Raw genomic sequence first — 23,008 nt, forward strand, 5'->3', positions numbered from 1 at the left:
CTTTGAGATACATGTTTCCACTCCTGGCCTAAGAGCTCAGCGATAGAGAATGGCCCTGCTCCATCTCATTAGAGAAGCCAGGGACCCACGGGACTGGTGCAAGGGGATTAATCCTGCCCAAATGGGGTTGAGGCCTTACCCAACTCAGCCAGTGACCTTGGAACACCCTAATTTCTTTGGTTAGCTTCTGTAAACAAAAGTTTCAGAAACCTAGTTGGAATTCATAACATGGTGCCCCACCACTGTGCTCTGTATTCAAAGATGCCAAGCAGGGTGAAATGGTTTTATTTCACATGCAGCAAAACAAGGGCAGGAGGTGGTACAACCAGTACAGCTGTACTGACTGAAGCAGTGACCTCAGTAGTAGTGAGCAACACTCATAATTTTAATATTTAATGACCGTATTGACATAGTGATCCCATAAATGTTCCAGCACCGAAGTAACCAGTCTCTGGAAAGCTCTTGGATTTATTCCATCATCAGTGAAAATGATTATCTTTTTTTAACCTGTCCTAAGGTAACTGTAAAACCTGCTAGCTAAGGACAATAGCTGGGAGGTAGGCCAGATGACCTCTAGACAGAGCAAGGATGCTCCAAAGATGTAGTGGGGACAGCATACGGACAGCAGAGCCCAGTAGACGGGCTGCTGTTCGCTCTCTCCCAGCTCCTATGATGGCCGACTTCCCCATCAGCCTGAACGTCTCTGGCCTGGAGCAGCTGGGTCATGCTGGCTGAGGCATAGCACTGTAGAAGCAATAGGGTCTGGAAACTCAGTTTAAGCACAGACCTCTCATCTCCAGACCCAACATGTCGCTGACAGTGCCCCTCTTTAGCTGGGGAAAAGAGGGTGTTGGGTGCAGCATAAAAGTCTAGTGCAATGTGTGTGACCCTGAGACTTCCTGGGTCCAGCCATAGGTGCCACACCACATACTGTGTGGCAGGGAGAAGGAGTGACCAAAGCAGGATGCAGAGTGGCAGGAGGTGTCCTCCCCTGAAAGGCTTATGGGAAGCACAGCAGTTTATTTCATGCCAAGCAAGAGGTAGTGAGTAGGACGGCCTATTCCCACTGCAGGAGGTACGCCTTTCCCAGAAAGCCACAGTACCTGCCTCTGAAGGGAAACACTGGCACTTTCGTTTTCCTTCCTGTCCCTAGTGAGGCTATCCGGCCAAGCTCCCCGTTCTGCAAGGATGTCCATAGGACACAACCTGCCACTGTAAGCACATCACTCACTCAGTAGCCACTGCAGGATGCTGCTGCTTGCAGAAAGTGAAGACTACAGTACTCCACAGTTCTCACTCTGGGCCACTGCTGCCCACTTTAGTTCAGGGAACAGCAGTGCCTATCAGCAAAGAACCATGGACCGCCAAGGGGAGGTACGGTCTCCTAAGCCATGCCTCTTCGAGTGTAAAGATGCAGTTCTTACAGGGGCTGGAGAGGCACCCTTCAGAGCCCTCTCCCTGATCAAGGAATGACAGTAAAAAAAGGAAATCCTACTCTGGGCCCAGAGTCCACCATCCCAGAGTGGCCAATGAAGCCACAGGGGACTCCTCACCCACACAGTACGGCTACTTCAAGTCACACAGGTAGATAAGACAGGTCCTTTTAGGGGCCCAGGAAGAGGTGACCAAAGCAGCAGCTTGGTTCCTGACAGAAGTGTCCAGGGCTCCGATCCACACCAAGCTATAAACGCTGTCCAGGGTGTACAGTGGCTGGACTAGCCAGAGCCTGTCTCAGGGCTGCTTGTCTTCCAAGTAGAGATGGCAACATATGCTGGGGTCATAGGTTCCCCCACTGCTCCACAGGAGGAAACTGGTCCACTTCACCCAGTTCTGTGCTCAGCTGCTCCCCCAAAGCAAAGGTCAGTTTATATCGAAGCCGCACCTTTTCCTGTAATAAGAGGGCTGCAGATGAGAATCAGTCCAGGAGTTCCCTCTGCCAAGACATTGTCTCCCTGCCACACCCATGATTCTGCCAGGAAGGATACATCTTGCATCACCATGTCCACCCATGCTCAGTCCCTTAACATGGGATAGAAGGGTTACTGCTACAGGTCATGCCAGGACTTCCTGACAGAGCCTCACAGAGTACTTCCTGTGATCTCATCTGGGGCACTGGCACCCCAGGTGGGTTTCATAGATTCTCTCACGCTTACCTTCATTGGATTGGCCAGTAGCATGACCTGGGTGATGGCTGCAGGTGGCTGGATAGGACTAAATGGGGAAAGTTCTGTCCCAGAGGGTGGCTGCAACTTCACTTTCATTGACTGAAAACAAAAAAGAAGCTCCTTTGAAGAGAATGGTCCGGGTGTTTCAGAGACAGACACCTGCTGGCTACTGAAAGCTGGTCAACAAGGTAGGTTCAAGTTAAGGGAAAGGAAGCTACCTTGGGCACTGCGGCCTGCAGCACTATGCTCTTGACTGGCAAGGGAGCCGTATTCAGCATGGAAACCACTACCACCAGCACATCAGGCCGTCCTGGCGGACACTCCTTAGCAAAGTGGAAAAGGATGCGGAAGCCATTTTTATCATAGGCTGTCACGGGAAGGGCACTGCCTGTAAGAAGGTGTTACATGAGTGAGTGTGGTAGGGGAGCATGGCAAGGGCCCTGCAGAGCCCGGGTACTACTAAAGCCAACGGGATGGAGGAGAGCTAGAACAGCTGAGCACTGTTGCCCTGTGGAGTACTGGAGAGGACCAAGGTCACACAGCTGCTGTAAGGAGCTGAGAGGGCTGCAGGGATGATGGGACAGTGGTTAGGAACACTTATCATTCTTGCAGAGGATCTAGGTTCCCAGAACCCATGTCGGTCGGCTCACCACTGCCTGTAACTCCAGTTTCAGGAAGCCTGAAACCCTCTGACCTCTGTGGGCACATGTCAGCACATGCATACACCAGGGCACACAAACAATCATAAATAATAAAAATACAATCTTGCCGGGCATGGTGGCACACGCCTTTAATCCCAGCACTCGGGAGGCAGAGGCAGGCGGATTTCTGAGTTCGAGGCCAGCCTGGTCTACAAAGTGAGTTCCAGGACAGCCAGGGCTACACAGACAAACCCTGTCTCGAAAAAACAAAACAAAACAAAAAAAAAACCCCAATCTTTAGAAAAGATGTGAGACACCAGGCAAGCGAACCCTTAACAGTCAGTCAGGGACTTTTGTATAGAAAGAATCCACCGATCACACCCTACCAACACCACAGCTGAGGCTGACCGTCTGTCCTCAGCACTTACTAGGCTTGATCGATTCCAGGGGCACATGGACACTGGCCAAGGAGAGCTCTGGGCCTTTCTGAGGGCTGCCTTGGGACTGGAAGAGAGGGCTTCCGGGCCCAGTGGAGAAGGGCAGGAGAGTTCTGGCTGGGGCAGAGGCAGGCAGCAGCGGGGAGGCAGTGGGCCCAGGAGAGAAGCAAGAAACAGGTTTCACCAAGCCTGAGGTTCTGGGGCCAAGGAAGGCAAGTCAGAAAGATGGTTAGAATGCTAGGCAACCCCTCAACCAAGACCAGTGTCTAGCTACCTCAGGCTTCCAGGCTGACTCACAGTACCAAAAAGGATCCACATCCCCCATCCTCTGAAGCCTCCCTTTGGTCCTGTATACACGACACCCCACGCTTAGCCACCCTCTTATCCCTTACACTTTGGCCTCTTCCAGAAGCTGATCAAGGGCATCTAGGCGGTGCGAGGTGCTGGAACTGGGGTATTCTGGACCTTTGGGCTCAGCCTTTGGAGCCAAGGCTGGGGCAGGTCCAGAAGAGAACATGAAGGAGCCAGTGCTGTGGGTTGGTGCACTGGCTGGGACCACAGGAGCTGGGAAGGCAGCAGGCAGTGGAGCTTGGGACATACTTGAGGTAGAAACTGGGGGAGGGAGCTGGGGTCCATCTGAGGGGCAGGAGGCCGCAGGCACTGGCCTGGGACCGAAGAAGTCCAGATCTGATGATGGTTCATTCTGTACAACAGAAATATCAAGTGAGCAGAGACCCAGAAGGGACGAGGTCATCACCCACCGGGCCTTTTGAGGTATCCACCGTGACCCACAGAACCCCCTAGAGAATACATAAGCTCTGGTTCTAGCAAAGTGTAGCCAGCCAGAGCCTAGGAAGGGAGGGTGGGTGCCTTGTGGTCCTTGGGCATCACTTGAGTGATGCTGCCGTTATGGTGCCTCTACCTGGAACAGGTGCCACTGACTACTTCCAGGTGACTCTTTGGGAGCAGTGGGGGCGGGGTCAGTAAGGCCTAAGAACACAAAAGAAAAGTCAATGAGCTGAGCTCCTGCGCCCAAGTGTTCCCCTGCAGCTAGACTGGAAGGAAATGCACTTGCCCTTCATGCATGACTGAAGGGCCTCCCAGAAGAGAGGAGATGAGCTGTGCCAGAGCCTGCTATGTTTACCCTGCACTCCCTAGGAAAGTGGTCCTGTTGGCCTCCAGAGAGTTATCTAAGCACACCAACCCTTAGGCCTTCCTTCCCCAGTGCCACGCTTGGGCGTACCTAAGCAGAGGAGCTCCTCATCCAGCAAGGAGAGGGCATTGTTCGTGCTGTCAGACCCTGGGGGAGCCTCAGCCTGGCTGGATGAACGGCTTCGTGGAGGCCCGGAGGTTTGGGGGGGTGGAGGGAGGATGGGGATGCCTGAGGTGGGTGGGGCCAACGCCGGAGATGAGCTGCTGGGGGTGTCCAACTCAGCAAGGTCGATGAGGGTGCCTTGGTTACTGCAGTGACTGTTTCCTAGATGGGTCGACAGAAGAGGAACAAGGGCATTCAGGGTGAATCTAGTGTCCATGCCGCAAGAGGCAGGACCCAGGCATAGTTGTTCTACCTTGTGGCTCAACCTAGTGGCATTTCTCCAGGAACACTGAAAACCAGGCTTGAGAAAGCAAGGAAGGAAGTCTCCATGCACACCTCCTGGCCTCTGGGAAGGGCTACTTGAAATGGCTCAGGAATTCCCTAGCATTGCCATCTGGGGCTCAGTGGTCAGGACATGTGGCCGCTCTGGAGGGTTGCAGAATGGAAATCAGAATATTTACCTTCAGAGTCAGGCATGGTTGACGTGGTCACCTCACCATTGACCATCTGCCCTTCAATAATTGTTTTGTAAGAGTTGATGACCCTGGACAGGTTGTCACTGGCCTGCAGGATGTCCCCTACAGTAGAAGAGATCCCTCACTGTGTGGGCTGTGACAACTCTCACACAGCTGAAGTTGTGACTCATCCTTTCACACTCACCCAAACTGTTGTCATTGTCCTCTGTCTCGCTGGCAAGTTTAAACAGCGTCCGCCTCTTATTCTCACAACGATCAAAGAGCTCCTGAGAGACCCAGATAGAAAAACCACAACAAAAGAGGTTCTAAGAAGTCATCTGATTTAACATTTATGCCCAGAAAATGGTAGGACTCCCCAACAGACCTCAGAGAAACTGACAGGGGTGGGAGAGGAGCATGCATCTTTGTGTCTTCAATATCTACCAAAGGACACTGCCCAAGTCATCTGTACCAAATGTTAGGTGAAATGTGCCTCAGATGATTCTGTGGGCCATGTTCTTGTGATGGTGAGCCTGTATGTGCCTGAGCACTGCATGTATGTTACAGTTGTATAGCCTGGTGTTCTTGTAGGATGCTAATAGTGGGAGCACAGGCTGTCCCTGACTCTTCTGGTGCCTTTGGAATGCTTTGCCTCCTAGTGGTCTAGCCTTGATGTGAGAATGTGTGCCTGGTCTTACTGTAGCTTGTTATAGCATATTCGGTTCATGTGCCCAGGAGGGAGGACTGTTCTTTTCTAAGGGGAGGGCAGGTCTGGAAAAGGGGGGGGAGTAAATGGGGGAGAGACTGGAGGAGGAGAAATTGTAGTAGGTATGTAATGTATGACAGAAAAATAAATAAAAGGGGGAAAAAGATGTGTGTCTCAGAAGCCACAGCCTAAGCTACAATGTCAACACCAGGGGCAGGTGTCCCCAAAGCTTAAAGGCGTGAGCATGGAGCACATTATCAGGATACTGTACCTGAGTCTCAGACAGCACTGCACCAGGAGTGTCAGCTGTATAAAACAGACACTGCCCTTCACTCACCAGCTGTAGTGAATAAGCCCACAAAAAGCAGGCATGTCCTCTCCCAGACAGGACCCCACTGGGGCAGAGCGGTCTCGACAGCGAGCTCTCGCTCGGCTCATGGCAGCTTACCTTCATGAGCTCCTTGTCGGCGTCTGACGAGCACTCTTGGCTGTAGTGAAGCAGCATCTCGTGGAGCAGCTTGACATTGTTGTTAACCTCCTCCAGTGTGTGTAGGCGCTTGGTCACTTTCTGGATGCGAGCCTCATCCTGCCTCAGCCAAGAGGGTGCAGTAAAAACCAAGGTCACCTAGCTTGTCTTTCAACAACCAGGCAGGGTTCATTCCTTACCCAACTGCACAAGGGCAGAGGCCAAGCCCCAGAGCACGGCTTAGGGTGTTTCCTAGGACTACAGGCCTCAGACTCACCCCAAGCTGTTTTAGAGTGACTCCTCCCACTCCTCCCACTTCCACGGCCACCCAGCACTCCTCTATGCTTCCTCCCATGGGAAACACCAGGCTCCTCCTAAACTCCTGCAGCTCAGGTCTGGTGCCAGGTGAGTAAGAGGCACCTAAGATCTCTGGGGGAGAACGTCTGTGCCTCCAACCAGAGGCCCAGGACCACTCACTTCCTTCACCATGGACTTGATGAGTCTGTTGGCCTCTTGCAGGTCGTCTGGGTTCTTGCTCTTCAGCAGCCTGGCTAAAAGCTGGAAAAGAAGGTGTGGCAAGTGAAGGGGATGTCATGTACCCAGCTCCAGCAGGCACCAGAAGGAACTGCAATACAAGCGAGACCCCACTTCATGCTTGCTAGGGTGGCTCATGCCTACAATACCACCACTCAGGCGACTGAGGCAGGAAGATGTCAAATGCAAAGTTAGCTTAGGTGGGAGGGAGACTGCTCAAAACTGAAAGACAAAAAGGCAGCCACCCTCCGTTCTCACAGCCCACACCCAGTCCGCCCACAACTGCCACCCAAAGATCCAGGTCCAAGCTGCACTTTACCTTGGATTTCTCCTCATCATCAAAAACGGGGTTTTTGGGCCGAGGTGGGGGAGAAGGGATCAGCGTTCTGTCCATGGGGATAGGGGGGTCCGACTGCACTATGCCTGAGAGGAGACACAGAGGACAGAGCATGTGCTCAGGCAATGGTCACCTTGTCCTTCACACAACAAGGGCCAAATCCCTGAGATGAGCAGGAAAAAGCAGACTGCTCTCCCCTCAACCCACAGAGGCCCAGCCGAGCCCTCACGACAACTTCACTCTATAGGAAAGGACCTCGGCAGCACCCTGCAGACTCCCAACACATTCCCTTCCTTGCCTTAACTTTCCACCTTCACTGCCATGCTGAGGTCAATGGAGAGCTACACACACACCTTGTCTCTTCAACATATGGTAGGCATCTTTGATCTTTGCTTCTTCCGGCAAGGCCAGTGTCCAGCTAAAAAGCAACTCGATGACCTTAGTCTTCACCTTTTCAGACACCCTGTCTCCCAAGTACTAGGAAGTAAAACGAAGCAAGAGTCTAATATCTGAGACACCAAGGGAGAATCGCTTTCTTCACAGAATCGTGCTCCCCTCATTCCAGTTCACAAGCTACACAAACACATCCAGCACTCCCTACAGTGACGGAGCAGGGGAGGGGGTGACAGAGCCTGCAGGCAGAACAGGGCCGAGGCCGGATCCCTGTGCTTCCATGCAGAAGCTGCCTGAGACATTAAAAAAAGGGAATGTAGTAAAGATTTATTTTCATTTACATGAGTATCCACCATATATGTGTGGGTGCCTGTAGAGGCCATTAGTTGGTACTGGATCCCGCCCGAGCTGTAGCAGCACTTTTACTCCCCACAACCCCAGACATGTCTCCAGCCCCATAAACACATTTTGAGGACCTTCTGAGAATGCCACCAGCAGAAGAACTGACTCTGGCCAGCAGAAGATATAAGCAAAGTCTGGAGCTGAGGGAGGCTAGGAGCAGAGTGCAGCCGCCCACACTGTCCCTGGACACACACAGCCAGGCTGGGCGTCTCCCAGAAGCTGCCCAGACCTCAACCGAGTCAGCCTCTAGGAACCTGCTTTACAAGGACAGGACACACAGGCCATCTCTATGCAGATGCTAATGGAGCAGAAAAGCCAGCAAGAGAGATGGGAAGGGAACAGCAGACAGGCTACCAACTGACCTTTGGAGAGACGACTTTGATTAATTCATTCAAAAACCGGAACTTCCCCACTTCATTATGAAGTCTCCTGCCACAGTTCTTCATACATGCCTCCAGCACCTGCAGCCACAGAAAGAGGCAGTCCTTGACAGGAGCTATGGAACAAGACCCTGGTCCCCAACAAGAATTAAGAAACCAGTCCTGGGCTGGAGAGGTGGCTCAGGGGTTAAGCACTGACTGCTCTTCTGAAAGTCCTGAATTCAAATCCCAGCAACCACATGGTGTCTCACAACCATCTTTAATGAGGTCTGATGCCTCTTCTGGTGTGTCTGAAGACAGATATAGTGTACTTAAGATAATAATAAATCTTATTTAAAAAAAAAAAAAAAAAGAAAGGACCCAGTCCCAAGTTCAGGGATTCGCTATGAGAGGTGGTACACTCCCCTGGAGGATGGAGGGTAAACCACAGGACCATTCACCACAGGAACCTCCCACACACACTCCCAATGGTATGCTCTCTGGAGACTGCTATACACAAGTTAGAGTAGGAAATGCTGAGTTCAGACACCAGGAAGTTTGCTGCCAAACTGGGAAGGGGGTCTTCCACAAAGATGCTGTCCAAAGAGAAAGTTCCTCTGACTCCCAGAATGGTTCTGAGGCCTTTCCACAAATTTGACATTTCTGCAGGTGTAGGAGACATCTAAATCTAATGTTTTGTGTTTATGGGACATTTCTCTTGCTTCCTTTTGTTGGCGTGTTCCTATGCTGCTCAGGGCCCCATCACTCATTCAGCTTGCACACAGCAGTGATTAGGTATGAATATATATGTATGCAGGTTAGCCTCAGGTGCCCTTGCGGTGATGAATCCCATCTTGTCTGAAGACAGGAGCTCTCACTGGCTGGGACTCACTGCTTAGTCTAGGCTGGCCACTGAGACTCAGGAATCTGCCTTTTTTCTTTGCTACCCAGAGTCACATTTGGCTTTTTTTGTGTAGTTCCAGGTTCTGAGCTCAGGCTCCTGCTTGCACAGCACTTTACCACCCAAGAGCAGCCTGCCTCTGTGTACTGAGTGCTGGGGTTACATATGCTGAGACAAATGGCATGTGTTAAAAAGCCCCGTGGTTTCTTTTTTTCAAAATAAACACACATACGTAAGGGAAGAAGAATTTTATTCTATGTGTAGAGGTGTGTTTGTCTGCCTGCATATCTGTATATCGCATGTATGTATGTAGTGCTGGAGGAAGTCAGAAGAGAACATGGATACTCCGAACTTGACTTAAAGATGGTTATAATGGCAGGCATGGTGGCACACATGTTTAGTCCCAGCGCTCGGTAGGCAGAGCTCTAGCATGATCTACAAAGTGAGTTCCAGGATAGCCAGGGCTGTACACAGACAAACCTTGTCTCAAGAAACTATAAATAAATAAGAATGGATAAAGGAAGCCGGGCGTGGTGGCGCACGCCTTTAATCCCAGCACTNGGGAGGCAGAGGCAGGCGGATTTCTGAGTTCGAGGCCAGCCTGGTCTACAGAGTGAGTTCCAGGACAGCCAGGGCTACACAGACAAACCTTGTCTCAATAAACTATAAATAAATAAGAATGGATAAAGGAATGAATGATGGTTGTGAACCTCCAAGTGGTTCTGGGAACCCCTCCCCATGGGTGCTGGGAACTGAACCCAGGTCCTCTGGAAGAGTGGCCACTGCTCTTAACCATGAAACCTCTTCTTCAGCTTTCAATGGTTGGTTCCTTTAAAGCAAGGTTTCGCAGCAAGCTGCAGCCGGTGGACAGTTTGGACCGGCCCCGCTTGGCTGTGGCTCCCCTGTGCACTCAAGGGTACTTAGCAGTAGCACTGGCCACTACTCTCTAGTCGTCACTGTCATACCGTCCCTAACAATAAAAGCATCTCAGGACACCATCAATGTCTTCTGGAGACCAAAACTGTCCCCTGCAAGCCAGCCATCGTGGCACATGCCTGTAGTATTAACATTTTGGAAATGGAGACACAAGGATCAAAACATCTTTAAAAAACAAAACAAAAAACAAACCACGGTGGGCCTGGTTGCCCTTGGGGTCAGGGGTTGGTGGGGAGAGATCACCATTTTAGAGGCCCTGGCTCCATCGTGGAAGAGCAGTGCACCTGGCCTCTAAGCCCCACTGCTCTATGTTTCTAGGACCCAGATGACAGGAAGCTCAGGAAAGCTGCCGGCGTCCTCTCCACTCGGCTGTTGTCTGAGGAGCAGGGAAGCACCTGATGTTCTTTTCACTGTCTGAACAAATGCTTACCTCTGCCCTGTGGCTGTGACTGCAGCATGGCATCTTCACTGGTACAGGCAGTGCTTCTGGCCATACAAGACACTGTATTTACCATACTTGAAGCATCAAGACTACCTAGGTCCTCTGTGAGCCCTGCACTGGCGTCCCTCAGGGACCTTGTGAAGGCTCCATGGTAGCTCTGGAGGTGTGAATACTTGTGGACCAGCTGACAGCAATGCTCGACACACACCCAACTTCTATCAGGGACTTTCTACTGGCCTCGGGCCTGAGTCTGGTCACTACCAACAGCCTAATGTGTGTGTGAGGAAAGCCCTGACCTAGTGAACACCCGCGCTGTCTTCTCCAACAGCAAAGACCTACCGTGAGGGCCTGCACTGCCTCCCATTCCTGTGGAGACTGGATCTTGTGGGCCAGGAGTCGCACAGCAATCTGGGGCCTGGTAGACAAGCACACTACAATCAGTCTGCAAATGGAGGACCAACTGGCCAGACTTCCGTGCTTACTTGCTCGCCCGCTTGCATGCACTCTCGCTCTTGCTCTTTCCCTCTCTCTCGGGGACTCACCCTTCAAGCTCTTTGTTGATCTGATCACAGAAACCAATGATATATTCCCAGTCTTCCTGGCGGTTGGAAGGATTGGTAGCTTTATCTTGAAACAAAACACAAAGGACAACTGACTGTTAAAAAGAGCCACTCATAACACAAGGATATCTCCACAATTTTTAAACAAAATATTGCTTCCAAATCTGTTTCATAAAAATATCTCCAGCCGGGCATGGTGGCGCATACCTTTAATCCCAGCACTTGGGAGGCAGAGGCAGGGGGACTTCTGAGTTCAAGGCCAGCCTGGTCTACAAAGTGAGTTCCAGGACAGCCAGGGCTACACAGAGAAACCCTGTCTCAAAAACCAAACCAAACCAAACAAACAAAAAACAAAGAGTTGCCTTGATCATGGTGTCTGTTCACAGCAGTAAAACCCTAAGACAACAACCACTGCTAATAAATAAATGAAGATGCTAATAAATTCAGCAGGAGCAACAAGTGTCTCCGAGAAGCTGAAGATAGGCTGGAGTAGGTCAAAAATAAATAAAATATGAGTATTTTCTACAGGTCCTTCACAAAGATTTTTAGGCCAAATCTTTCTTGATTCTTTAAATATTTTTGAAGTTGTATAGGACCCTTTACAAATGCATCCAGATCCAATGAAACAGCTTCCAATCTTGTGCAGACTTCCCTAGCATAAACAGCTCTGTCGGGCAATTTCAGGGCCCTCGGGTTTAAATGGCTTTCCATGGTCAAGTGCAAACAGACACTGAGCGCATCCTGAGGGGCGTGGACTTCTGGAATTCCAGCACTAAAGGAAAAGCCCAGCTACATTTGTTCAGGCCTTCTCTGTTACTCTGGCACCAATGCTGAAGGAAGACGGCCCAGCTGAGGTTTATCATCTGATAAAAATCCAACCCTGCTACTTGCTGTTCAAGCTCAGACAGAAAGGGAAGCCTGAGGCGCATACCTTCTCCAGACAGCCTCAATCCTCTGTGGGCACAGACCTGCTAACATTATACGGGCTAACCGAAGTTTCTGGATTTGGGGTCTAAAGGTGGCTGTTTTCTTCTTTACATTGATTTATTTGGGGGATGGTGGTGGGGCTCAAGTGCTGTGAATACGGAAGTTCAAGGACAACTTATAGGAACTGGCTCTCTAGGGAGAACATCATTTTATGTCTGAAAATCAATTTCAGACTTGGTGGCAAGCATCTTAACTGGCTGAGCCACCTCACCTCCACCCTCTTATAGATTCTCATACTATAGCCCAGACTGGTCTTGAACTCACCATGATCCTTCTACCTTGGAATCTCAAGCACTAAAATTGTAGGTATGCATCACACCAAGCTGTGTTTTCTTAACTTTAAAAATCACCATTTGGCTCGGCAGTGGTAGTGCATGCTTTTAATCCCAGTACTTGGGAGGCAGAGGCAAGTAGATCTTTGTGAGTTCTAGGACAGCCAAGGTTATTACACAGAGCTGTCTCGAAAAAACAAAACAGAACAACAACAACAACAACAACAAAATCACTATTCAGTCTGGGCCTGGTAGCACAGGCCAAACTGCTTGTGAGGCCTAAAAGTTCAAGGCTAGCCTGGGCTATAGAGAAAGTTTGAGGGTTAACCTAGGCAACAAAACCTTATTTCTCAATTTTTAAAAAAAGATTATTTATTCATTTTATGTATCTGAATATACTGTTGCTGTCTCCAGACACACTAGAAGAGGGCATCGGAACCCATGACAGATGGTTTTGATCCATCCTGTGGTTGTTCTGGGTATTGAACTCTGGATCCCTGGAAGAGCAATCAGTGCTCTTAACCACTGAGCCATCTCTCCAGCCCCTTGTTTTGCAATTTTTATTTTTGTTTTTTTCGAGACAGGGTTTCTCTGTATAGCCCTGGCTGTCCTGGAACTCACTTTGTAGACCAGGCTGGCCTCTGCAAAAAAAAAAAAGGAAAATAGAAAAAGGTGGCTGGGGATATGGCTCAGCAGTACAGGACTTGCCTAGCATATATGAGGCCCTTGAGTTCAGTGACAAATGCCAATAAACAAAAGCATAGGTAGGCTGGGGATGGTGGCAGGTGCTTACAATCTCAACTTTCATGAAGACAGAAGGAGAAAGGTCAGGCACTCCAGGCAGCTTGAATAACAAGGAAATCCTGTATTTCCACAAATCACCAGTAAGGTGGGGGACTGAATCCTAAGAATCCATCCTTCCATCAAGAAAAGGGCATCTATGGGAGCACTGACTGCTCTTCCAAAGGTCCTGAGTTCAAATCCCAGCAACCACATGGTGGCTCACAACCATCTGTGATGAGATCTGACGCCCTTTTCTGGTGCATCTGAAGACAGCTACATTGTACTTAGAATTAATAATAATAAATAAGTAAATAAATCTTTAAAAGAAGAAAAGAAAAGAAAAAAAGGGCATCTAAGCAGAGGTCTTCTCAGGCTGGGGCAGGATTGGCCTGACAACACTATTTGTCTAGTTTCAACAGGAAGACTTGGTGGTTAAAGTTTATATTTAAAAAGTGAGGTCACATTGCATAGACCCATGTGGTGGTCTTACTGGAGGAGATGTGTTACTGGGGGCAGGCTTTGAGGTTTAAAACCCACACCATTCCTTATCTCTGTGCGTCAAGGTTGCATCTCAAGATGCAAGATCTCAGCCACAGCTGCAGTGCCTGTCTGCTGCCTGCTGCCGTGGTCCCACCACACTGGTCAGACTTACCCTCTGAGACTGTAAACCCCCAACTAGACAATGCCTTCTACAATGCCTTAGTCATGGGTTTCAGGGCAATAGAAAAGTAACTGCAAGGTAAGAAGTAAATAGAATTGGGGGAACTCAAGTGTTTGAGGACCTGCAGAGCATAGGGGGGGTCCTAGCTTCACTCTCCAGTATAATACAAGTTTATACATTTATATTTAGAGGAAAAGATGTGGCCAGGGTTTTTTGTTTTGAGACAGGATCTTGTGTAGACCAGGCAGAAATCACTAAGTAGTCAAGGATGCTCCAGCCTCTGCTTCCAAGTACTGGGAGAGCGGATATGTGACACCAAAGTGGCTGTTCTCAATCCTGAAAGATAATTTCAGCACTCGGAGGTAGAGGCAAGCCATCTCTGAATTCAAGGCTAGCTTGATCTACAGAGTGAATTCCAGGACAGCCACATCTACACAGAGAAACTCTCTTGAAAACAAAACAAAAAAAAAGGAGATGGATCATTTTATTCAGCAGTGCCCATTTGTCAAGAAATGGTTGACTGGCTGGGTGTGGTGGCACACACTTTTAATCCCAGTACCTGGGATACAGAAGCAGGTGGATCTCTGGAGTTCAAGGCCAGCATGGTCTACAAAGCAAGTTCCAGGACAGCCAGGGCTAGAGATAGAGAAACCCAGTTTTGAAAAACAAACAACAGGGGCTGGTGAGATGGCTCAGTGGGTAAGAGCACCCGACTGCTCTTCTGAAGGTCCAGAGTTCGGATCCCAGCAACCACATGGTGGCTCACAACCATCCGTAATGAGATCTGGCGCCCTCTTCTGGAGTGTCTGAAGACAGCTACAGTGTACTTACATATAATAAATAAATAAATCTTTAAAAAAAAAAAAGAAAAGAAAAACAAACAACAGACAATAACAAAAAGGAAAAGAAAAAAGGAAGACGACCCTGAGAGACCTGCCCCACACCCAGTGCTTCTTTCTTTAACTGTCACAGCTGTCCACTTACACTGCGGACAACGGGAAACCATCTTCCCAACAGAGTACCGTGAGGATGCTTTCAACAAAACACGCCTGGAAAGAAAGCTCTCTTCTCAAGCTCGCTCAGCTTCTTAAAGCACTTCCCACACCTTTCACTGTGTGTGCAGCAACACTGCCTGCACAGGGCACAAAATACAACTGGGCAGACACTGGCACGCTGCACTCTGTCTGCAGCTCACGTGGCACACTATCAGCCCCAGCTGCTACAGTCCTGAGGGTGGTACGAGGTGACTCTAGCTTTCCAAGTGCCCAGCACGTCACACACTCCACAGTCTCCCTCAGCTCACACAAGACGAGCAACAATGGAGTTCTCTCCTGCAAACCTGGCTCTGAACCACCCATCTGGTCCTGCTCTGACTCACGGTTTGTCTATTTTGGGCCTCAGGTGGAAGACTCATTCTCTGCTGCTTCCATCCCTCCACATTTCCTACCTTCCTCTTCTGCGTAAGCACTGCTAGCCTCAACTCCTCCAGGACATCAGAAGATACAGATGAGAATAACCAGCCTCAACTAATCTAACTCCTCATGGCCTGGGCTTCTCTGAGGTTTCAAGTTGCACACAGCAATGACTGGAAATAAGCAGACCCAAAGCACAGCAAAGGAAGGGTTAAGGTCAACTGCCCTGCTGCTGGGTTTTTTTTTGTTTGTTTGTTTTGTTTTTTGAGACAGGTTTTTTGGCGTTTTTGGGTTTTTTTGTTTGCTTGTTTTGTTTTTGTATAGCCTTGTCCTGGAACCAGCTCTGTGTTTGTAGACCAAACTGGCCTCGAACTCAGAAATCTGCCTGCCTCTGCCTCCCAAGTGCTGGGATTAAAGGCGTGCGCCACCATTGCCCGGCTTTCCCTTCTTTCTATACACAGTGCCTACCACTATTCAGAGCATGCTGATATCTACTGCCAGGCCCAGGTCTGAAACCTTACTGCTGTCTCTTCCCTTTCCTTACCCGCTCCTGAGTTCACCCACACCTTCAATTTTTATCACATATTTCCTTACTGTTCTATGTGGGAAGGGGGTGGAAGGGGAGATGTGTGGCATGTCCCAAATGTTAAGGTCAAATGACAACTTGAAGAAGTCGGTTCTCTTTCCACCATGTGGTTCCCCAGGATCAAACTCAGGTCCTAAGGCTCAGTAGCAAGTGACCTCACCTGCTAAGCCACTTCAGCCTCTGGAGTCACCTTCCTAATCATCAACCTTTCTCAGTCATGCCCTCCCAGAACGTCTCCTCTAACCACGGCCCACCTCTTCTCTCACATCGTCGTATCACCCGCCACACACACACACACACACACACACACGTGCGCGCGCGCGCTTCTCTCCTCATTTACATGACTCTAGTGGCTGAACTCAAGTGTGGCCAGGCTGGCACAGGAAGCACACTCACTGAGCCATCCTGCCTATACTGTTTGGTTTGTCTGTTTTTGGAAACCGTCTCACCCTGTAACCCTTAATGACACTAATTCTTTATGTATCCCAGCTGGCCTCAGTTTGGGGAGCTGCTCCTGCCTCACCGTTCACGTGCTGGGAAGTCAGATGTGAGTCACCACACTCGGCTTACTCTCATGAGTCTAAGTCAGGTCCTGCCACCAATCCTCCTTACAGATCAGTTTTATCAGGTGTAAGAGGACTGGGAGCCTGCTAACTGCTAAATGTCAACATGTAAACTGTCCCGTGTCTCAGATGGTCCCATACTCCTACAGTTGCTAACTGGTGTGCTCTACACACCGCCCCCCAGCATTCTCATGGTGGGTTCCCTTTTTTTTTTTTAATTCCTAGCTTGCTGCTGTCTTCTCCTTCTGTCTTAGGTCATTCTCCACTTCCCTTTCCCCAGTTACCTAAGGAACCCTACATTTTAGTACTTAGGCTGCCACTTAGAATCTTTACTGCCTCAATTTCTATTCATTCTGATAGCACATCCATCAAACTAAGGCAAAGATACCTTGACTTTCCTGGGCTTTTTTGCTTCATTTCTGTCTTTGTAAGGCTGGCATGGAATCCAGTGCCTTGCACATGTTAAGTAAGAGGTCCACCAGGGAACAAATGGTTAAACTTTGTTGTTCTTGTGTTCACTTCAGCAGCCCATAAACTAACATTAGAATGATATAGAAAGATTAGCACTGCCCCTTTGCAAAAAATGACACTCAAATTGGTGAAATGCTGCCCCCACACCTTCTTTTCCAGACAGGGTTTCACCGTGTAGTTCTGACTGTCCTGCAACTCACTCTATAGACCAGGTTAGCTTTGAACTTACAGAGATCTGCCTGCCTCTGTTTTCCCAGTGCTGGGATTAAAGGTGTGCACTACTATGCCTGGCTAAAATAGACTCCATACTTACTAGACACTAGCTGAATGTGCCAAGCAGGCCTCAAGAGAGAGCTGAAGTCATCAAGACATGGTTTGTAAGGAAGAATATTCTGAGATAGGTTTGAAGCACATAACTAAGCAAGGGATAAGAGGACTTCAGGGTTAATGAGAACAGTGTGTGCTGGTGGGAAAAACATCACCAAGCCATCAAAGGAAAAGGCAGGTAATGGCCAGAGACATTCCTTTCCCCAGTTACCTAAGGAACCCTACATTTTAGTACTTAGGCTGCCACTTAGAATCTTTACTGCCTCAATTTCTATTCATTCTGATAGCACATCCATCAAACTAAGGCAAAGATACCTTGACTCTCATTCCCAGAGACTGGGAAGGGAGTAGTGGGGTGGCAGCCCTGGAATGGTGATAAGCTGCTCTCTTAGGAACAGCATGCAGAGTGGACCAAGGAGAGGCTGCTGCAGTAATTCAGGCAAACCAGAGGTGACAAGGACCTTCACAAAGATGGCACTGACTGGTTCAATGGACTGGTACAAGTCACACTGTCTAGTCAGACGGTGAACATCTGAAATCCCAGCAGTTCTAGATAGAGCAGAAAGAGCAGGCGTTTAAGGCCAGCCTTAGTGTCCTGAGACTCTTGTCTTACAAAGACAAGACACCTAACTCAACCCTGCTTAGCGCAGCTTAGGTCATTTACACTACTCCATTGTTCCTGTTACCGTCTGTGTGGTGAATCAATTCTGCTCTGGCTATTACCCAGTCACACGGTTCCAGGAAAACGGTCCGAATGGAGGCAAAATGTCCTCTTTGAATTGTGGCCACAGAACCTGTTTCATTAAGTGAGATACTTGGTCTACAATTTCAATTATTTTCATCTTTCAAGAAGGGAAGCCGGGCGTGGTGGTGCCCACCTTTAATCCTAGCACTGGGGAGGCAGAGGCAGGAGGAGCTCAGTGAGTTCGAGGCCAGCCTGGTCTATACACAGCTGACTGGACACTGGGATCCTTGGGTAAATGATTTTAACCAATGCCTGTAATCCAGCACTGTACACCCCACAGAGAACTGTCACATATAGGGAGATGGCTCTGAGCCCTGCCCGCAAACATCGGACACCGCAACTGTGATCTTACTTTTCTTTTGGGATGTAGCTTCCCTTAAAGCTAATTTCAATCTCCTGAACAGTACTTCTTAAGGAAGGCCATGCCACTAGGAACATCACTCAAGACATCAAAGAGACAACTGTATTCCGTAAAGGATTTCCAGCTCAGGGCTCTACAAAGGCGTCTTACCTGATTTGTCTCCATTTCAGAGGCTCTCCTAGGGCTAGCCCTTAGTAAAGTTAATTGACCTTTGATAAGGCGTGATTAACCAGCCTTATTAACCCTTACTAAACAGCCCATATGAACTGTCCGCTAACGTTAAACCTTATTCCTTTGGAGCAATGTACAAATTAGTAAAGATAGCAACACGTCGATATAGGAGCAGATTCATTGTTCTTTGAGTTACTCAAGAGCGGGTTATCTCGTTAAAATGAGTGCGTGCATGTGTGTGTGTGCATGTGTGTGTGTGTGTGTCCCTTCAGTACATATTTAGCACGCTTCGTGGTACACTGTTCCCTGTAGTCGCGCTTTGGAAATGAATTCTCACTTCCAGCATCCTCACTGAGGATGGTCCCACTCTGGAAGCTGCCAGCTTGTGTGCGGCGTGGCACCGCTCAACCCTCCCCGAGGGACCTGTCCAATGCGCGGTCCCAGGGCACAGGCTGGGTGCAGCCCCACCTCAACCTCCCCACGACACCCGCCTGTCAGCCCGAGGTGTCGCTTTCCGGGCCTGCAGGATCTCGCGCTGCAGGTGTCACCCGCGGGAGCCTGAGGACGCGCGGCGGGGAAGGGCCGCTGCTCACAAGGGGTGTGAGCGCGGGATGCTCGCCGCGAGGCGACGCCGGGCGTGGACTGCCGCGGGCCGCCGCGGCGGAGGGGATGGCGCAGGGAGGGAGGAGGCAGGCCCGTGGTTGGAGGTCAGGTAGAGGCGGCCCCGGATACTCACTCAGCCAGGACTCCAGGCTCTCCCCTTCCGCCTCCGCCATATTGCAGCCGCCCGGTCCGGCCCTGCGCCTTCAAGCCTCGCGAGGTTCTGCGCGAGCAGGGCGGGGACGGGGCCCGCATGGGGGCCTGAGCGCACCGAGGGCTGCGGTCCACGGGCGCGCCGGACCGCGTCGGAGGCCGCGAGGGCGAGGATACGTCTTCGCTTCTTCCTCAGAGGGAACCTCTGACGGGAAACCCACGCCCGAGGAAAGTGCGCAGGCTCTCATCCGTGTCCTGTCGCTCACTCACGCAGGCGCGCTGTGGGCAGCCCTCCGAGGTCCTGACAGCGGCCAAGATGGCTGCCCCCGCGCTGCGCGCTCTGCGTCGCTGGTCCGGGCTGGCCCTGGGAGTGAGGTGCGCCGTCTGGAACCTTCCAGGGTGAGAAGGCAGCGCGTAGCCGGGACCGCCGCTCGGGCCTTCACGGGAGGACCTGGGGGAAGGAAAGAAGCCGCAGGCGAGCCGCGCTGAGTTCCGGCGCGGGAGGGCACTAACTCGGGGCGCCGAGATGGCTGACTCCAGCCATTAAACGGGCCGGTTTGGGGGCTTAGTACCCTGTCCCCTGCCTGACAGGCCGGGGTGACCTAGATCGGTTCTACCCGGAGCCGAGAGTGCGACCCTGCTAGAGATCGGAGAACTGGCTTGCGACGGAACAGTGGCCAGTTTCGGGCTGGGGGCTGCCTACCTCTTGGGACAAGGGTCAGAACTGCTGTCAGGTTAGCAGGCGGTCCCAGCGCCACTGTCCCTCGTCAGCGTGATGGCACTTGCGGCTTACTGTTAAGTCAAGCTTGTTCACTTTTGTGGAGTCACAGCTTCACCCGTGGGGTTCTGTCTGCTTCCTCCTCGCCCCACTCCCAGGCTCACACAGGTGAGGGGGAGCCGCTATGCCCCCGAATTCCGGGAGCCCTTGATTGACAAGGAATATTACCGCAAGCCGGTGGCGGAACTCACCGAAGAGGAGAAGTATGACCAGGAGCTCAAGAAAACCCAGTTTATCAAAGCTGCCGCCGCGACCGAAACCAGCTCGGTGTTTGCAGACCCGGTCATCAGGTGAGGCCCAAATGCTCCTCTGCTGTGGGCTGGAACTCGCCTGGGGCAGTTTTCTGCCGAGGGATCCCGAATACAGCTCGGGCAAGCTAACCATGTTTTTCTCCTTGAAGCAAATTCACCAACATGATGATGAAGGGAGGCAACAAAGTTCTGGCCCGGTCCCTCGTGGCCCAGGTAAGGGCGCTTCTTCCTCTTCGGCTTGTCTTTCTTTTCCCTCGGGCTCGGTGTCTGTGTTTTACACCATGGCTTCAAAACTAGAGAACAGGTTTCTATTCCTGCCATTAAAATTTCCAAGATCTGAGATTGGTGGTGCCCACCTCAAATCCCATCGCTGGAGAAGGCCTTTGATTCCAGCACTCAAGCAGCAGAGATAAGTCAGGCCAGCTTGAACTATAGAGTGAGTTCTGGAACAGGGCTACTTAGTGAGATCCTGTCTTAAAAACAATCAAAACAGAGCCAGAGGTAGGCAGATCCTGAGTTCCAGACAGCCAGAGCTGTATATTAAGATCCAGTCTTGGGGTGGGGTAGGGTGGGGTGGGGTGAACAACCTAACAATAAAAGAGGCAGAGTTGGGAAACGTTTGAGGCAAGGATGGTCAAAAGCTAGTTTCACCCCGGCCCAAGCTACAGAGTCCCCAGAAGTTTCCCATTCTGTTAACATTTTTAAAAAGTTCTTGGCTGGGTAGTGGTGGTTCACACTTTTAATCCCAGCACTTCAGAAGCAGAGGCAGGATCTCTGTGAGTTTGAGGCCAACTTGATCTGCACAGTGAATTCCAGGACAGCCAGGACTACACAGGAAAACCCTGTCTCAAAACAAGAACAAATAATCTCGGCCTGTTCTTGGGGTCATAGTCTAGCAAAGCAGGAGGCACTTAACCTCTGGCTTTCCTGAAAGAGGGTCTCGTGGAGCACAGTCTAGCCTGAGCTTGCTGTGCACCTGAGGATAGCCTTCACCTCCTGACTCTCCTGCCTCCAGCTCCCCGTGCAGTCGTGGGTGTGCAGCGCTCCCAGGTGAGCTGGGTAAACTTAGGGCCCGAGCAGCCTCTTGCGTCTCTTGCAGACTCTGGAAGCTGTGAAAAGGAAGCAGTTTGAAAAGTACCGCGCTGCCTCTGCAGAGGAACAGGCCACCATTGAACGGAACCCCTACAGGATCTTCCACGAGGCACTCAAAAACTGTGAGCCTGTGATTGGGTTGGTGCCGATCCTCAAAGGGGGCCATTTCTACCAGGTGAGTGGGGAGCCTGTGTGTGAGACGGGTTGGGGTGGGGGTGTGTGACAGGAGTGCCCAGAGTTGAGCCAAATGTAATAAACCTAGAAATTGGGGACTGTCAGAATCTGCTTGTCTGAGGCCCAGCGTGTAAATGCCATAGATAGAGGACAAATTGTCCAGTGTCCTGTGTAGCCTAAGCTATGAACTCTTGGTAAAGAACCGTGCTTGGGCTGGTGAGATGGCTCAGTGGGTAAGAGCACCCGACTGCTCTTCCGAAGGTCCAGAGTTCTAATCCCAGCAACCACATGGTGGCTCACAACCATCTGTAACGAGATCTGGCGCCCTCTTCTGGAGTGTCTGAAGACAGCTACAGTGTACTTACATATAATAAATAAATCTTTAAAAAAAAAAAAAAAAAAAAGAACCGTGCTTACCTGCCATTGTCTGGGGTAGTCCTGGACCCACGACCATTCATCATTACTGAACTGAAGTAGTGGTCCCTATCTCAGCAGTTAACTACTTAATATTACTCTATTAGGTCATTTTCCCCTTTAATATCAGCGGCTAAGACCAGGGGATTTTTTTTCCCCGGTGTCTTTGGTGTGTGGCATGAAGTGGGTGCCAGGCAAGCAGTTCTTGTACTGCATTCTTAGGCACCTTTGGTCTGAAGTAGCTGGCTTGGCTCAGGCAGCAGGATTTTCCCAGTTGGTGCTTATGTCATCTTGACAAAGCTTCCTCTGCTGAAGGAAAGTGCTCAGTGTTTGTTACGTGAATGTTCCTTAGACACAGGTTCCTGAGATACAAGAAAGTCGGAGAAGAGAGCAGCTCTGTGCTCAGGGCCCATCCTAGGCATAGCGCAGAGACAGTACACGGTAACTTCTGTCCGGCGCAAATCAACTTCAGCTTGCCTCTGTCCAGGTCCCCGTGCCTCTCACTGACCGACGTCGGCGCTTCCTGGCCATGAAGTGGATGATCACAGAGTGCCGAGAGAATAAACCGCGGCGGACACTGATGCCAGAGAAACTGTCGCATGAGCTGCTGGAGGCTTTTCATAACCGGGGCCCCGTGATCAAGAGGAAGCACAATATGCATAAGATGGCAGAGGCCAACCGTGCCCTGGCCCACTACCGCTGGTGGTAGCACGAGAGGAGAGGTGGGAAAGGACACGCTGCCACGAGAAACCACCCGACGGCTGGAGAGGTGGCTCAGTGGTTAAAGGCACTCACTGCTCTTTCCAAAGGACCTGGTTTGATTCCCAGCACTCACGCGGAGGCTCACTGACCACCTGTAACTCCTGTTCCAAAGGTTTCGATACCTTCTGACCTCTGTGGGCACCAGGCGTGCACATGGTATACAGACATAGGTGCAGACACTAATAAATGTTGAGCTACTGTCCTGTTGGAAAGTTCCGGAAGGAAGTTAAGGACAGAGAGTGCTGTTTGTAATGCAGTCTTCCATCCTGTGAGTCTTTAATTATCCATGCTGGCTAGAAGTTGGCCACAACTTGAGCAAAGCTGCCTCTCACACAGTGAGATGCACTCAGAGGACCATGTGTTATCTGGTAATCCAAATTGGTTCCCCTGCTCCCC

General features: G+C 50.5%; 2 protein-coding genes across 7 annotated transcripts; one reads left to right on the forward strand and one right to left on the reverse strand.

The window, feature by feature from the left end:
• Positions 1–269: 269 nt before the first annotated feature.
• On the reverse strand, positions 270–19,820 carry Gga3 (golgi associated, gamma adaptin ear containing, ARF binding protein 3). Of its 6 annotated transcripts, none has more exons than XM_029483095.1 (18): positions 18,857–18,872; positions 11,032–11,116; positions 10,829–10,904; positions 10,478–10,533; positions 8,214–8,312; positions 7,410–7,533; positions 7,039–7,142; positions 6,663–6,743; positions 6,168–6,305; positions 5,219–5,300; positions 5,020–5,136; positions 4,487–4,720; positions 4,166–4,233; positions 3,636–3,946; positions 3,235–3,440; positions 2,384–2,553; positions 2,154–2,264; positions 270–1,888 (listed from the first exon to the last, which is right to left on the reverse strand). In XM_029483095.1, the coding sequence occupies exons 3-18, from the start codon at positions 10,851–10,853 to the stop codon at positions 1,778–1,780; spliced, it is 2,037 nt and encodes a 678-aa protein (XP_029338955.1). In that variant the 5' UTR covers positions 10,854–10,904; positions 11,032–11,116; positions 18,857–18,872; the 3' UTR covers positions 270–1,777. The 6 variants fall into 6 exon arrangements, with proteins under 6 accessions (XP_029338955.1, XP_029338954.1, XP_021032166.1 ...); XM_029483094.1 differs by lacking the exon at positions 18,857–18,872 and adding an exon at positions 16,702–16,972; XM_021176507.2 differs by lacking the exons at positions 10,478–10,533; positions 18,857–18,872 and adding an exon at positions 19,125–19,820.
• On the forward strand, positions 19,443–22,868 carry Mrps7 (mitochondrial ribosomal protein S7). The gene is made up of 5 exons (XM_021176508.1): positions 19,443–19,540; positions 20,018–20,209; positions 20,320–20,383; positions 21,270–21,437; positions 22,338–22,868. Exons 1-5 carry the CDS (start codon positions 19,458–19,460, stop codon positions 22,557–22,559), a joined length of 729 nt encoding a protein of 242 aa, XP_021032167.1. The 5' UTR covers positions 19,443–19,457; the 3' UTR covers positions 22,560–22,868.
• Positions 22,869–23,008: the final 140 nt, after the last annotated feature.

Source organism: Mus caroli, chromosome 11 (assembly GCF_900094665.2).
Source record: "Mus caroli chromosome 11, CAROLI_EIJ_v1.1, whole genome shotgun sequence".
NCBI classification, from domain to species: Eukaryota; Metazoa; Chordata; class Mammalia; order Rodentia; family Muridae; genus Mus; species Mus caroli.